The sequence below is a fragment of the Bison bison genome, unplaced genomic scaffold, assembly GCF_000754665.1.
Source record: "Bison bison bison isolate TAMUID 2011002044 unplaced genomic scaffold, Bison_UMD1.0 scf7180017864464, whole genome shotgun sequence".
Taxonomy (NCBI): domain Eukaryota; kingdom Metazoa; phylum Chordata; class Mammalia; order Artiodactyla; family Bovidae; genus Bison; species Bison bison.
Window position 1 is genome coordinate 702434 of NW_011495025.1, and position 15673 is coordinate 718106.

The 15673-nt window shown below is 37.3% G+C and overlaps 1 protein-coding gene across 2 annotated transcripts in view; it reads right to left on the reverse strand.

Annotated features, from left to right (window-relative positions):
• The window catches only part of GRID2 (glutamate receptor, ionotropic, delta 2), a 1587604-nt gene that overhangs the window by 263123 nt on the left and 1308808 nt on the right, over window positions 1–15673 (reverse strand). For both annotated transcript variants that reach the window (XM_010860143.1, XM_010860142.1), the window contains one exon: window positions 13646–13784. In XM_010860143.1, the coding sequence (XP_010858445.1) occupies window positions 13646–13784 (139 nt within the window). The remainder of the gene's footprint in view (window positions 1–13645; window positions 13785–15673) is intronic.

Consider the following 15673-nt stretch of genomic DNA (forward strand, 5'->3'; position numbering starts at 1 on the left):
TCAAAGAAACTTATAATGATCCTGATGATTTTCATTCATTCAAGTATTCATGAATATATTATTTATTTATTTCATTCAGTAAAAATTTAGTGCATTTGCTAATTGCAGAGGATATGACCCATTGGTGAAGACACAGGTTCTAGTGCCAATTGCCTGGGTTTGCTACCCCAGGTTTTAGCTTGGTCATCTTCAAGAAGGAGATTAAAAGAATATATCTCTCATGCCACTGTTATGAGGATTAAATGAGAAAATCTACATGAAGCATTAGGAAAGTGTGTCACATAGAAATCACTCAATCAGTGTTACCTACTCTTATTAATACTCTGTGCCAGGGACTCTATGAGGTATTAAGGGCATAAATAGGAATATAACATAGTCCTTGCATTTGAAGAAAGTACACTTTCAAAGAGAAGACACATGTCTAATTTTGCCTGAGCAAACAAAAGATGCCAGACGAGAACAGAATTCTGGGTCATTTCAGGAGGTTGGAACAGCGCAGAAGCTCCAGAGAAGCATGACATGTCTTCCAAGGCTATGGCTTGAATGGGGCATGAACAAGTGTGAGGAATGATTAATTGATGTGCTGTGCGTGCTTAGTCACTCAGTTATGTCTGACTCTTTGCGACCCCATGGACTGTAGCCCACCAGGTTCCTCTGTCCTTGGGGATTCTCCAGGCAATAATACTGGAGTGCGTTGCCATGCCCTTTTCCGGGGATCTTCCTGGGATTGAACCCAGGTCTCCCACATTGCAGGTGGATTCTTTACCATCTGAGCCACCAGGGAAGCCCAATTGGTGCCCGTGAACAAGAAAGAAACTTATCAGCTTTTGAAGAATTTAATATGCTCTGCCGATGGAATTGAACCTTATTTTGATAGCATGAGGTAACAAAGGGGGCTTAGAGCCAATTTTAAGGGTTGAAGAAGGTCACTTTCTGGATGTTTCACTCTGGAGGGTAAACTTGAATGAGAAGATAATGGATAGAGGGAAGCAATAGCTGAGGTAGAAGAAAAGAGAGTAAGATGTGAAGCTGCAGGCAGGGAAAGTCAGGATCTTTTACTGCCTCATTATTGATAGAGGGAAGAAAATTAGGGAAAAAAGCAAGATTAAGGGAAAAAAAGGTGGAGAAGAAATAGGGGGAAACAGAGTTGGCCTCTACCTCATTTTGAAAATAGATTGCTAATCAAATGATATAATCTGCCAAACAGGCTACAGAAGAAAAAATCATCTGAGTCCATCAGTTGATGGGAAACAAAGCATTTGACAAAATCTAACACTCAAACATGATAAAAATACATAGAAAACTAGGGATAGAAAAGAATATCTTCACCTCAATAAAGAGTAGCTACAAAAACCCTCCAGGTAACCTTATACCTATTAGTGAAAGAAAGACTCAACGCTTTTCACAAGATGGAGAACAATCTAGAGATGTCCACTGTCATCACTATTATTTGACCTAGTACTCAAAGTTGTAATCAGCACAGAAAAGGCAACAAGAGGAAATAAAAGGCATACAGATGAGAAAGAAAAAGACATAACTGTTCAGTTTTATAAATGACATAAAGGATTGCATAGAAAATCTAAAAGACTCTACCAAAACTCCTAGAACCACTGGAAATAACAGCAAGATCACAAGATAAAATCAGCATGTAAAAATTGTATTTTTATACTAGCAATAAATATGTGAAAACTGAAATTAAAAATCCAATACCATTTATAATTGCTGGGATAAAAAGACATACTTAGATTTAACTTTATCATATATAAGACTGATGTACTACAAACTGCAAAATACTGATAGAAGAAATAAAACATTTAAGTAAGCAGAAAGATATACTTTATTAATAAATTGGAAGACTCAACATAGTAAAGATGTGAATATGTTCCCAAACTGATATACAGACTTACTACAATTCCTATTAAAATTCTAGCATTACTTTTTCTGCTAATGTAGACAAAATTATTCTAAAATCCATACAGAAAGGCAAAGGAAGTAGAATAGGTAAAATAATTACCCCCCCAAAAAAAGAAACAAGAGTGAGAGGAATCCCTATTCTTAATTTCAAGCCACAGTAATCAAATCTGTGTTATTTGCAGAGGGACAGATACATAGATCAATGGGACAGGATAGGGAACCCAGAAAGAGATTCACACAGAAGGCCAACTGATTATTCTTTACAAAGGTGCACAAGCACTTCAACAAAGGAAAGAGTTTGTTTTTTTTTTTTTTTCCCCAGCAAAAGCTCCTGGACATATGAATATCCATAGGCAAAAACTGAACCTCAGTGTAAACTTTACACCTAGTGCAAAACTAAACTCAAAATGGATTATAGATTTAAATGGGAAATATAAAACTATAAAACTTTTAGCATAAAACAGTTGAGTATTTTAGAGACCTAGAACTTGCTCAGAGTCTTGACATGACATGAAAGGTTAATGCACAAAAAATAAGTGGTAAATTTGACTTTAGCGAAATTAAAAACTTTTGTTCTATGTGAGACCCTGTAAAGAAGATGAAAAAACAATAGACTAGGAAAAAACATTTGCCAACCACATATCAGACAAAGAAGTGGTATCTAGAATATGTAAAGAACTCTCAGTGGTAAAAAAGCAAAGAATCCAATTAGAAAATGGACAAAGACATAAAAGAACCTTTCATGTGCCTGCATGCATGCTGAGTCACTTCAGCTGTGTCTGACTCTTTGCAACCCTATGGACTATCGCCTGCTATGCTCTCTGTTTATAGGATTCTTCAGTCAAGAGTACTGGAATGGGTTGCCATGTCCTCCTCCAAGAGGTCTTCTGGACCCAGGGATCAAACCTATGTCTCTTAGTCTCCTGAATTGGTAGGCTGCTTCTTTATCAGAAGCCCCACCTGGAAAACCCTAAATAACTCTCAATGGTTTTAAAAAAAAAATCGTATTAGGAAATGGACAAAAGACACAAAGGAACCTTTCACTTAAGAGGATATAATGATGGCAAAAAGTACATGAGAAGATGTTCAATGTCACTAATCACTAGGGAAATGCAAATTAAGATCACAGTAAGGTATTACTACATTTCTATCAGAATGGATAAAATTAAAAAAAAAAATAGTGACAGCACTCAAAGGTGGCAAAAATGCAAACAAACTGGATACCTCATTAATTGTTGGTGGAGATGTAAAACAGTGCAACTACTCTGTAAAACAATTTGGCAGTTTCTTAAAAACTAATCATACACTTACCAGACTACCTAGCAATCACACTCATGGACCTTCATGCCAGAGAAATGAAAACATACACACGAAAAAAAAAAAACAACAAACAACCCTGCACATAAATGTTCTGAGCAGCCTTATTTAAAATAGCTAAAAACTGGAAACAACATAGATGTCATCAAATAAGTAAGTTTTAAACAAGTTCGTGAATTCACTGTTGTTGCTCAGTAGCTCAGCCATGTCCTACTCTCTGTGACCCTGTGGATTGCAGCATGCCAGGCTTCCTTGTCCTTCACTATCTCCCAGAGTTTGCGCAAACTCATGTCCATTGAGTAGGTGATCCCATGCAATCATCTTATCCTCTGTCTGCCCCTTCTCCTCCAACCTTCAGTCTTTCCCAGCATCATAGTCTTTTCCAGTGAGTTGGCTCTTTGCATCAGGTGGCCTGTGTACTGGAGTTTCAGTTTCAGAATCAGTCTTTCCAGTCAGTATTCACGGGCTGATTTCCTTTAGGACTGACTGGTTTGATCTCCTTGCAGCCCAAGGGACTTTCAAGAGTCTTCTTCAGCATCACAGTTTGAAAGCATCAATACTTTGGTGCTCAGATTACTCATGGTTCAACTCGCACATCCATTTATGACTACTGGAAAAATCATAGCTTTGACTATACGGACCTTTGCAAGGGCCTTTCAATTTCATTGCTGCATCCACCATCTGCAGTGATTTTGGAGCTCCCCAAAATAAAGTTTGTCATTGTTTCCATTTTTACTCATCTATTTGCCATGAAGTGATGGAAAATGGATGCCATGATCTTCATTTTTTGAATGTTGAATTTTAAGCCAGCTTTTTCACTCTCCTCTTTCACTTTCATCAAGAGGCTCTTTAGTTTCTCTTTGCTTTCTGCCATTAGGGTGGTGTCATCTGCATATCTGAGGTTACTAATATTTCTCCTGGCATTCTTGATTCCAGCTTGTGCTTCATCCAGCCCAGCATTTCGCATGATGTACTCTGCACATAAGTTAAATAAGCAGGATGACAATATACAGCCTTGACGTATTCCTTTCTGAATTTTGAAGCAGTCCTTTGTTCCATGTCTGGTTCTAACTGTTGCTTTTTGACTTGCATACAGGTTACTCAGGAGGCAGGTAAGGTGGTCTGGTAATTTTATCTCTTCATGAGTTTTCCAGTTTCTTGTGATCCACACAGTCAAAGGCTTTAACCTAGTCAGTGAAGTAGAAATAGACGTTTTTCTGGAATTCGCTTGCTTTTTCTATGATCCAACAGACGTTGGCAATTTGATCTCTAGTTCCTCTGCCTTTTCTAAATCCAGCTTGTATATCCGAAAGTTCTCAGTTCACATACTGTTGAAGTCTAGCTTGAAGGATTTTGAGCATTACCTTGCCAGCGTGTGAAATGAGGGCAACTGTGTGATAGTTTGAACAATCTTTGGCATTGTCCTTCTTTGGGATGGGAATGAAAACTGACCTTTCTAGTCCTGTGGCCACTGCCGAGTTTTCCAAATTTGTTGGCATATTGAGTGCAACACTTTAACAGCTTCATCTTCTAGTATTTGAAATAGCTCAGCTGGAATTCCATCACCTCCACTAGCTTTGTTCATAGTAATGTTTCCTAAGGCCTGCTTGACTTCACACTCCAGGAACTTGGCTCAAGGTGAGTGATCACACCATCATGGTTATCCGGGTCATTAAGACCTTTTTTGTACAGTTCTTCTGTGTATTCTTGCCACCTCTTCTTAGTATCTTCTGCTTCTTTTAGGTCTAAACCATTTCTGTCCTTTATTGTGCCCATATTTGCATGAAATGTTCTCTTCGTATTGCTGATTTTCTTGAAGAGATCTCTAGTCTTTCTCATCCTTTGGTTTCCCTCTATTCTTTGCATTCTTCACTTAAGAAGCCTTTCTTATCTCTCCTTGCTATTTTTTGGAACTCTGCATTCAGATGCATATATCTTTCCTTTTCTCCTTTGCCTTTTGCTTCATACTACTTAACAATTAAAAAAAAAAACAAACAAACTATGAACCATGGATGCATGCAACAACTTGAATGGACCTCAAGGGCATTTTGCTGAATGACATAAAAGCCAATTTCAAAACAATTCAACCTAATAACATTGTTAGAATGAGTGGAGAATAACTGTGGTTGCCAAGAGCTGGGGATGATGTGGAAGAATGGGTAAGGGTGAGCATATAGGTGTGGAATGAGGGAGATTTTGTAATGATTAATGGTTTTGTATCTGTATTGCAGTGGTAGTTAATGATTCTATACCGGTGATAAAATGGCTAAGTACTATATGTGTACATAGTACCCATGTCAGTTTCCTGATTCTGATACTATACTGTAATTACTAAGATGTAACCATCATGCATGGGTGGGGGGCTTTCCTGGTAGCTCAGCTGGTAAAGAATCCACCTGCAATTCAGGAGACCCTGGTTCGATTCCTGGGTCAGAAAGTTCCCTTGGAGAAGAGATAGGCTACCTACTCCAGTATTCTTGCCTGGAGAATCCCAGAGACAGAGGAGCCTGTGGGATACAGTTCATGAGGTCACAAACTGTCAGACTAAGCAAGAACATTGTGGGGAACTTGGTGAAGGGCATATTGGACATCTCTGTCATCTCTGTGTTGTAACACTACTGATTTGGCAATTTCCCGTGTTTGTGTGTGTGTGTGTGTGTATATATATATATAATTACTTCAAAATAAACAAAGTTTGCTTAAATATTGACAAAACACTGCTCTACGATGGGCTTCCCAGGTGACCCTAGTGGTAAAAGACCCGACTGCCAATGCAGGAGACACAAGAGACTTGGGTTTGGGAAGAGACCTGAGTTGGGAAGATCCCCTGGAGGAGGGCACGGCAACCCACTCCTATATTTTTGCCTGGATAATCCAATGGACAGAGGAGCCTGGGGGGCTACAGTCCATGGGGTCACAAAGAGTTGGACGTGACTGAAGCAATTTAGGACACACTACTCTATGACAGATTATGGATTATTAATGCTTCATCCTTCAAGATTTTACTTTCTAATTTCTCAAAATAGCCTTGTGTTACTTTCATAAGAAGAAAGTGTATTAAAATGGAATAAAAATAAGTCTGATTTCCTTTTTGATGGCTCAAGGCTAAAATTAATTAATAAGCAGAATGTGGTCTAGGAATAGCAAACTTTGAGATGCAAATTTTGGCAAAGTTGCATCTGAAAATTAGCCTCGTCAGAGTAATTCCTAAAATTTCCTCACATTAGTAACTCTCTTCTTCTCTATCTGTGTAACTAGAAGGTAGTCAACCACACCTATTTTAAAATATCTTAAAAGAAAATAATCTGAAGCAATGTTCCTGCATTCACAAGGAATATGAATGTTAGCCTAGAGATATACATTTTTTCAAGCCAAATTTCTCTTAAATTATGTTTAATCCTTATATATTTACAAAGACCACTTGAAACAAGAAGATATGTGGATCAGGTTTATATCGAGTAAAGACATACTATTAAATGCCATAGATATATGTGTGTTAGACACCTCCAATGATATTCCATAGGCTCCTCCATCTCTTCTCTCCTGCTTATCCTTCTCTCCACAGTTAAAGCTGTCTTTCTTAGATGATGTCAGTCTTCATTATCTCCAGGAAAAAAAAGTCTAAATTCCTTAACAAGGTTTATCATGTCCTGTAAAATGTGGTTCTACCCTCCATTTCTATTTCACTTTCTGCCACTCTCACATCACCTATTTGAAACCAGGAGGAAATGAGTGTATTTTGATCATCTACCCTTTGCTAGATATTCTCCTAGGAGTTTCATACCTCTGCAATATGCCACTCCTTCAGTCTACTGAAATTTATTCTTTAAGACCAAACTTTCTGATGATACATCAGAGAACCTCTGTGATGCCTAATAGTTTTTACCCTTTCTCTTCCTCTTCTCTCCAAGTTGACTTAAATCCTTCCCTATGCTTTACAATATTTTATAAATAAATTTATCTTAGCCCTATGTCATTTAATTCTACATTGTTATCTCTTCAAATAGATTGTGACTCAATGATAATACCTAAATATCTTTAAAGACCAACACAAAAGCATGTGTTAATCCACAATTTAGTAAAGCTTCAAGTCAACAGTAGGCAGTTATTAGTTAAGCTTTGGGAGATCCATGCTTATACATGGATTAGAAAAAATAAGCTAATGGTACTACATCAAACTAGAAAGCTTTTGCACAGTGAGGAAACCATCAACATAAAGAAAGGGCTGCCTACTAAATGGGGAAGATATTTGCAAATAATATATCTGATAAGGGGCTTCCCTTATGGTTCAGCTGGTAAAGAATCTGCCTGCAATGTGGGAGACCTGGGTTTGATCCCTGGGTTGGGAAGATCCCCTGGAGAAGGGAATAGCTACTCATTTCAGTATTCTGGCCTGGAGAATTCCATGGACTGTATAGTCCATGGGGTCACAAGAATCGGACATAACTGAGAGACTTTCATTTTCATATCTGATAAGGGGTTGATGGTGGTGGTGGCTTAGTCACTAAATTGTGTCTGACTCTTTTGCAACCCCGTGGACTGTAGCCCCCAGGCTCCTCTGTCTGGGCAATTCCCAGGCAAGAATACTGGAGTGGGTTACCATTTCCTTCTCTAGGGGATTTTCCCGACCCAGGGATTGAACTCACATCTCCTGCACTGGTAGGTGAATTCTTTACTGCTGAGCCACCTCGGAAACCCAGATACATAATTAGTTGAATTAATTAAAAGAAACTAATGTATCTATTTAGGAATTTGTTATAGTTAGGAATGCTTGTAATGACCTTTCTAAAAGTATGCTTGTAATGGCCATTATTAACAGTAACTAGAGCTTCCCTGGTGGCTCAGGTGGTAAAGCGTCTGCCTGCAATGTGGGAGACCCAGGTTCGATCCCTGGGTTGGGAAGATCTCCTGGAGAAGGCAATGGCACCCCACTCCAGTACTCTTGTCTGGAGAATCCCATGGATGGAGGAGCCTGGTAGGCTACAGTCCATGGGGTCACAGAGTCGGACATGACTGAGCGAGTGCTTTGCCTTTTGCCTTATCAAAGATAGTTACATAGCTCCATGGGAGCAAAGGAAAGGAATAAATCATTTCATTAGAGAGTACCTAGCAGTTGCTGGAGAAGGAAATGGCAACCCACTCCAGTGTTCTTTCCTGGAGAATCCCAAGGACGGGGAGGGGAGCCTGGTGGGCTGCCGTCTATGGGGTCACACAGAGTCGGACACGACTGAAGCGACTTAGCAGCAGCAGCAGCAGCAGTTTGCACCATTCTCTGTTTCCCTAGACTTGGGAACAGGCTTAGATTTCTAAGCCCAGTGATACTCACTGTATGGCACTTAGAAAAACAGCTGCTCAATAAATTTTTCCCTTTCCAAATGTAGACAAAAACAAATGTAAATCTCCAGTTATTGGTATGGTAGCAAAAAAGTGGTCTCTTCTAGTGAATAGAATACCTATGAATTTCTTTTTGCACATGCTTAGAAAGAAATTTATCTCAAATTAGTTTGATTCAGTGGCTGCATTAACTCAATATTTTGTTTAGTCCAACCTCAACCACTATGAAAAGTGAGTGCATTAAACATAAAAATATGGTGGGATATTGGGGTTCATTTGAAGAGACTCAAGCTTACGTATAGCTCCAGGAAATGAAAGTCCTCAAGTTTTATCACCACAGACCTATCTGGTTCTAAAGTTACTGATGACTAGCACCATACAACTATGATTCCCCTATAGCTATTTTCATTTTTACAAGTGAAATAAGTTGGTTTTTGAAAATTGCATCACAGTAAATATTAATATGGACTTCCCAGGTGGCACTAGTGTTAAAGAACCTGCCTGCCATGCAGGACACTTTAAGCGACATGGGTTCAATCCCTTCATCAGGAAGATACCCTGGAGGAGGAAATGGCAACCCACACCTATATTCTTGCCCAGAGAATCCCATGGACAAGAGGAGCCTGGCAAGCTATGGTCCACAGGGTCAGAAAGAGTCAGATACAACTGAAGCGACTTAGCATGCATGCAAAGACTAATATAGTTAATGTTGATGATATTATTACCCAATGTTTACTCTGAAAATACCTTCAAAGCTTCACATGCTCCATCTTATCATTTCACTTTTAGCCCAGGGCTTCCCTGGTGGCTCAGTGGTAAAGTCTCTGTCTGCCAATGCAGGAGACTCAAGAGACTCAGATTTGATCCATGGGTTGGAAAGATCCCCTGGAGGAGGGCGTGGTAATCCATTCCAGTATTCTTGCTTGGAAAATCCCATGGACAGAGGAGCCTGGTGGGACCCAGTTCATGGGATCACAAAAAGAGTCAAATCCAACTTAACGGCTAAACAACAACTTTTTAGCCCAACAGAAAAATGTATATTTCAATTTTTAAGTATTTGCAAATAATTTAGTTATTTGTTATTACTGTTCAGTGACAAGAAAAGGCCTAGATGTCATTAGAGTCTTGCAGAAATTGCATATAATTTTCTCTTTAGCAACTGAACTGTATACATCAACTGTGTCACAATCTGTCATATTACATCATATCAGAACATAGCTATGTTGGGCTGTCCCATCACTGAAGGGATATGAAATTAACTTGTCAGTTTTCTTCTCCAGAGAAAATTCTCTTTCAATATTTTTATTAAAGGCAAGTGCCAACTGGAAGGTTAGATGACAATAAATATCTAATTTTGAAAAACAGGTACATTTTATAAAATGTATTCAGTTTCCTAAGAATAAATCTATTGGATTTTTCCTACCAAAATATCAGGGTTTCTGTCAACCACCTGTTTAAAAGTAGCAGCTTTTGTTTCTCTCACTGACAGTCCTCTAACCACCTTTACCTCTCCTGGTGTCAAGAAGTGACTTTGATTTTTTGTTTGTTTGTTTTGGTGTATAATGTTGTGCTTGCTTTTGTTGTACAACAAGGCGAATCAGCCATTTGCATCACCTCCCTCTTGAGCCTCCCTCCCACACACTTATCCCACCCTTCTAGGTCATCACAGAACACAGAGCTGAGCTCCCTGTGTATATAGCTGCTTCCTGCTAACCATCTATCTTACATGTGGTAGTGTATAAACCTCAGTGCTACTCTCTCAGTTTGTTTCACCCTCTCCTTGCGCGCTGTGTCCACAAGTCTGTTCTGTACATCCATGCCTATTCCTGCCTTGCAAATAGGTTCATCAGTACCGTTTTTCTAGATACCATATATATTCATTAATATATGATATTTGTTTATCATTTTGGGAATAAAGTCGTGGATAGTAGATGTTTGCTAATAGCACAGCAATTGGGCTGGGAAAAGGTACTCTGATGAGGATTGCTTCATTTAATGATGAGCAAATCTCATGAATATAAAACGATTAAGAAGCATGACACTGGATGGTTTTCTGAAAAAAGTTTCTATCTTTTCTAAGAAAAATTAGAATTTTCCAAGAAAGTTTGACATCAATTATAAATGCAACTTTGAGTATTTCCAAGAAACACTGCAATTATGTTTACCAACACAGCTGAAGCATGAAATTAGAAGATATCTTTAAGTTTGGAGAGAGACTCAGGCTTCTTTTAACTTATTTGGCTCCAGTTTTCCCCTTTCATAATTAGTCTAGTGATAAGATTAGAAGGAAGGGGAGGTTTATTATACTCACGGTTGGCTTTTAATAATGTGAGTTGGCATTTGAAAGAAATAATTTGTTAAAAAAATGAACGTTCAGTTATTTTGGATTGTGGAACTACACTTGAGGGAAACATCATGTGCAATTACGATCTGTTTCTGTTAAATTTTACTTTAGAGAAACCTATGGGTGTAAAAATTTGATAGAGACTTTTGCTCCCACTGCTATTACATGAAAGTCTAGATACAAATAAATGCTCGCAAAGTCGGTAATGACCAAATAGCTCAGATACAAACACACCATGAGGCCTACAAACCCAGTGAAACAGTGGATCAAGCAAACAAATTATAATAATCATCAGAGACAAACTGTAAAATAAAGAAAAACTTCAGTAGGTAAAGTCATGAGTTGGTATTGGACTAACATGGGGTGGGGTTTCGGCTCTGACATTATTCACAATGTGATAGTGAGCATTTAACTTCCAAATTGCTGTTTTTTCATCTACAAAGTAGGAATAATAGTAGTAATTGTATTATTAGGGTAATTTTGAACACTGAAGGGGGTATATATAATATGCTTAATAAATTCATAATAAATTCTCAGTGAATATTGTCCATAATTTTTATTATTTATGATTATTGTTGTACACTGTATCAAATGAGTTATCTAAATTTTTCTTTGTTTACTTATTTTAAAATGTTTCAAAGTTAAATCTGAGATACACAAATTTTCGGCTTTAAGTACTCTTAAAATACAGCATGTTAAAGTTGACGAGAAGTATATTAGTGAGATAAAATACCCCATTTTGATTTTTAAAAACTGTTTCTTTCAGTGCAATTTCTATTGACTGATTGTGCCAAGCAATCTTACTCTGAAAGGCAGGTATCAGTTATAGATGTAATTAGCTCATGTTGGGATATTCACCTACAGAACTGACTCAACACAAAAATCTCCTAACTTTTGATATTTTATTTCCTCAAACAAAGCGAGCATTTGAAGAATGTCATTATTTACATTACTATACTTAACAATGAACAAGGCTATGACACATCCTTTATAATGTTCCCTAGAAACAACTGGTCATACAAATGCACAAGGATTATGGGATGGGGACTAGTGTGGTACAGTTAGAACACAGACTCAGGAATGAGGCAGAGTTAAGGTCTGACCTTTAATCAATCACTTATTACATTTACAATTTGAGGGAAGTTATTTATCTTTTCAACTTCAGTTGCAAAATGGGCTATTAATAAGTAGTACGTATTTAATGCTTCTAACCATTAAAGCATTAAATGAGTCAACGCATGTCAAACATCTAGAAAAAAGTTTGTCATCTTGTGAGTGCTCAATAAATGTTTTTTACTTGCATAATCTTACTAATTCATTGATTTCTTAGGCTGGAACATTATAATCATTTTCATTATTGCTTAAAATAGGAATATGATGGGGTCACCAGTTTAAATTTTCCATGAGCTTCGCTCTGCATCACTTATAATGTATGTCACACACAGAACTGGCTATGATACAAAGGTAGTAAGTTGAAAGGATATGGAGGTTCTACACCAAAGAAATAACTAGGAAAACGACTTGAAGACTAAGATTTGATGAGAGAAGTTGGAAACATCATTTTCATAAATGGATTAAATAACTGACTCATGAATTTAATTTGGGGGTTTTCAATTTATATACCATAAGCAATTGAAAAAAATACCCTATTTCTTTTTAGATCATTAATTCTTGATTTTATATTTAGTATTGTGCTATAATAATTTTGTACCTACTAATGGAATTCATTTACATATTTTTTGAAGGCAAAAAGAACTCACATTGACTCTTAAGGACGGATTAAATCTCCAATGAATTCCTTGACAAAGCTAATTATTCTAATCTTCAAACTGTCAGTTTTGCTGGGAAATAAATGTTTTTTAACTGTAGAAAAGTTCAAACTACTTTGTTTTTGGATTAATAAAACATTTTCAGAAAACATTTTCTGAAAACCAGATATAGAGCATTATGAGGCACAAGTTGAACTGTGGCACTGACCAGACTTTATGGCATGAAATCACACAGAGTGAAACTGGCCACAGTAAACCAAAGACCTTTGGATTCTCAGGGCTCAAGGAACGCCATTTGTGAAATGCAGCATTGACTCAGGTAGCTTTCAGGATTCAAAAGTACACCATAGTTAATGACAATGTACCACCACTGCAGCTGGAAAAACAGCAGCAATAATATTCGTATTAGCTCTAATGCAATGAAGAGACAGAATGTGGTTTTACTTCTTGGTTAGCACTCTCTCTCTTTCCCTCCCTCCCTACCTGTCTTTTATCTCTCAATTTCCTAGTGTTTACCTAACTATCTACTCAGACAATGCATAATGGGATAGATTCAAGGCAGAGACTATGAGTGTCAACCTTCATATATATATATTATATATACACACACACAACACATAAACATACATATTTTAGTATGACTCCTTTTTCCTTCTTTTTTATAATACTGCTGAGACATAGTCATATTTTACGGAGGTTAAAAATCTGAACATGTCTTATTCTTCCAAGAAAATGTTGTAAGCAACGTTCAAATTATACCCAGAATTGTATTTTATAAAAAAGTGCTCCACCAAAACTGTACTTTCAGGAATTTGACTATTTATGATGTCTGCACATCAGAAAATTAAGCCTTTACCCAAAAGGAAGTTGTAAATTTATTATCAGACACCACATACTTATTTAAATAGATCTGGCCTCTTCTGTCACTTCCCATATTTTGCATCAAGTGGAATTTTTGTCTACTTACTGGATGGAGCTTTCAATGCGGGTGATGGTGAGGAAAGCTGCAAGATTTGCAGTGTAAGATGAGATGACAATCAAAGCAAACAGCCACCAAGCCCCCATCATCATTCGGGTAGCCAGAGTTGTGTATGGGACTTCTCCACCTGTGGAAGGAAGCAGAGAATAAAAGAACATCAACAAGTATTTATTGAGACTCTGAAGTCATACACAGTCAATATAAGTTAACTTTTAAGTAATGAGAATCTTTCTACATAACATCAGTGTAGATCTCTGTATTTTGCTTATGTTCACCACTTTTTTTTTTTTGGTAATTTTTAATGATCAAATAATTCTTGTAAACAAAGAATCTCAAGGATCCAGAAAAAGCATAGCTAGTTGTGCTTTTCCCCCCCAATTTTTATAGCTGCTTATTTATTTTTCAATTGGAAAATAATTGCTTTACAATGCTGTATTGGTTTCTGCTGTACAATGAAGTGAATTAGCTATATGTATACATATATCTCCTCCCTCCTGAACCTCCCTCCCATTTCTCACTTCCGTCCTGCCCTTCTAGGTCATCACAGAGCACCAAGCTGAGCTCCTTGCGACATACAGCAGATTCCCACCAGCTATCTATTTTTCACACAGTACTGTATATATATCAGTGCTGCTACTGAACCACTTAGCCACTTTACTTGTTTACATTCCAGGAGCTACCACACTTAAGTCTATCATCATGATGCTTTTTAAAAGTGAAAACAAAATCATTATATTCTCCTGGTCCAAATTTCCAGTGGATTCCTGTCACTCTCTCAAAAAAAAAAAAAAAAAGAAAAGAAAATCTGAAATCTCTATCCAAGTTTACCAGGTCCTACATGAACTAATCTCAGATCCACTTTCTGACTTACCTTTTCCCACTCTCTGAGTGTCCTTCATCTAGTTTCTTATAAGGGGCCACAGTGACTTCTGTCCTAGGGCCTTTGTACTTGCAATTTGTATGCCTGGAATTCTCTGTTCTTTAACTTAAAAATTACTCTCCTTTTAATTTATTTAACTTTCTGCTTAGATGATACTTCTTCACAAACACTTGTCATTCTCTCTAAAATAATTCCCACAACCCCATTCTTTCAGCCACCCTATTTTTTTAAATCAAAAATTTTCATATATTTTATATATTTTTATTTTCTCCTCTTCCTCATTATACAGTTTCTAACATAACAGTTTCTGCCTCATATTAGGTGGGTAAATATTTGCTAAATGAATACATGTTTTATATGAAGTTAATAATCTTTCTAAAATAAATTAGTTTTCTGCTAAGTGTAAAAATAAAGAGATATAATACTACATTTGCCTAGGTACATCAATATGTGAATTGCTTAACAAGATTTAATTAATTATCATATGAGGCAGATTTTTATGCCAACCACTAATTCTCACTGTGTAATATTAATACCTTTAAATTTTCAGTGTAGTACAAACTTACCCTGTGGGTATGACTTGAGCTATTTTCCTGATGTAATATACTCAGAATAGGCTAACTTATGATATCTGGAACACATTTTTTCAAAAGCAGTTATGATGCATTTTGGATACTTTCTTCTCCAAAGCAACAAAAATATTCACTTGGCTTTTAAAAGATGAAAGAAAAATAAAATGCTCATTTTTAAACCAAAGGGACTTCCTAGGAAAATGACTAATTGAAAAATAATAATAAAACATGAGCAAGATGATTACTAAAGACTGGAAGATGTTAATAAATGTAACAAAAGTAGAACAATAAATTCATGACTACTGCTGCTGCTGCTGCTAAGTCGCTTCAGTCGTGTCCGACTCTGTGCGACCCCATAGACAGCGGCCCACCAGGCTCCCCCGTCCCTGGGATTCTCCAGGCAAGAACACTGGAGTGGGTTGCCATTTCCTTCTCCAATGCATGAAAGGGAAAAGTGAAAGTGAAGTCACTCAGTCGTGTCTGACTCTTCTCGACCCCATGGTCTGCAGCCTACCAGGCTCCTCCGTCCATGGGATTTTCCAGGCAAGAGTACTGGAGTAGCTG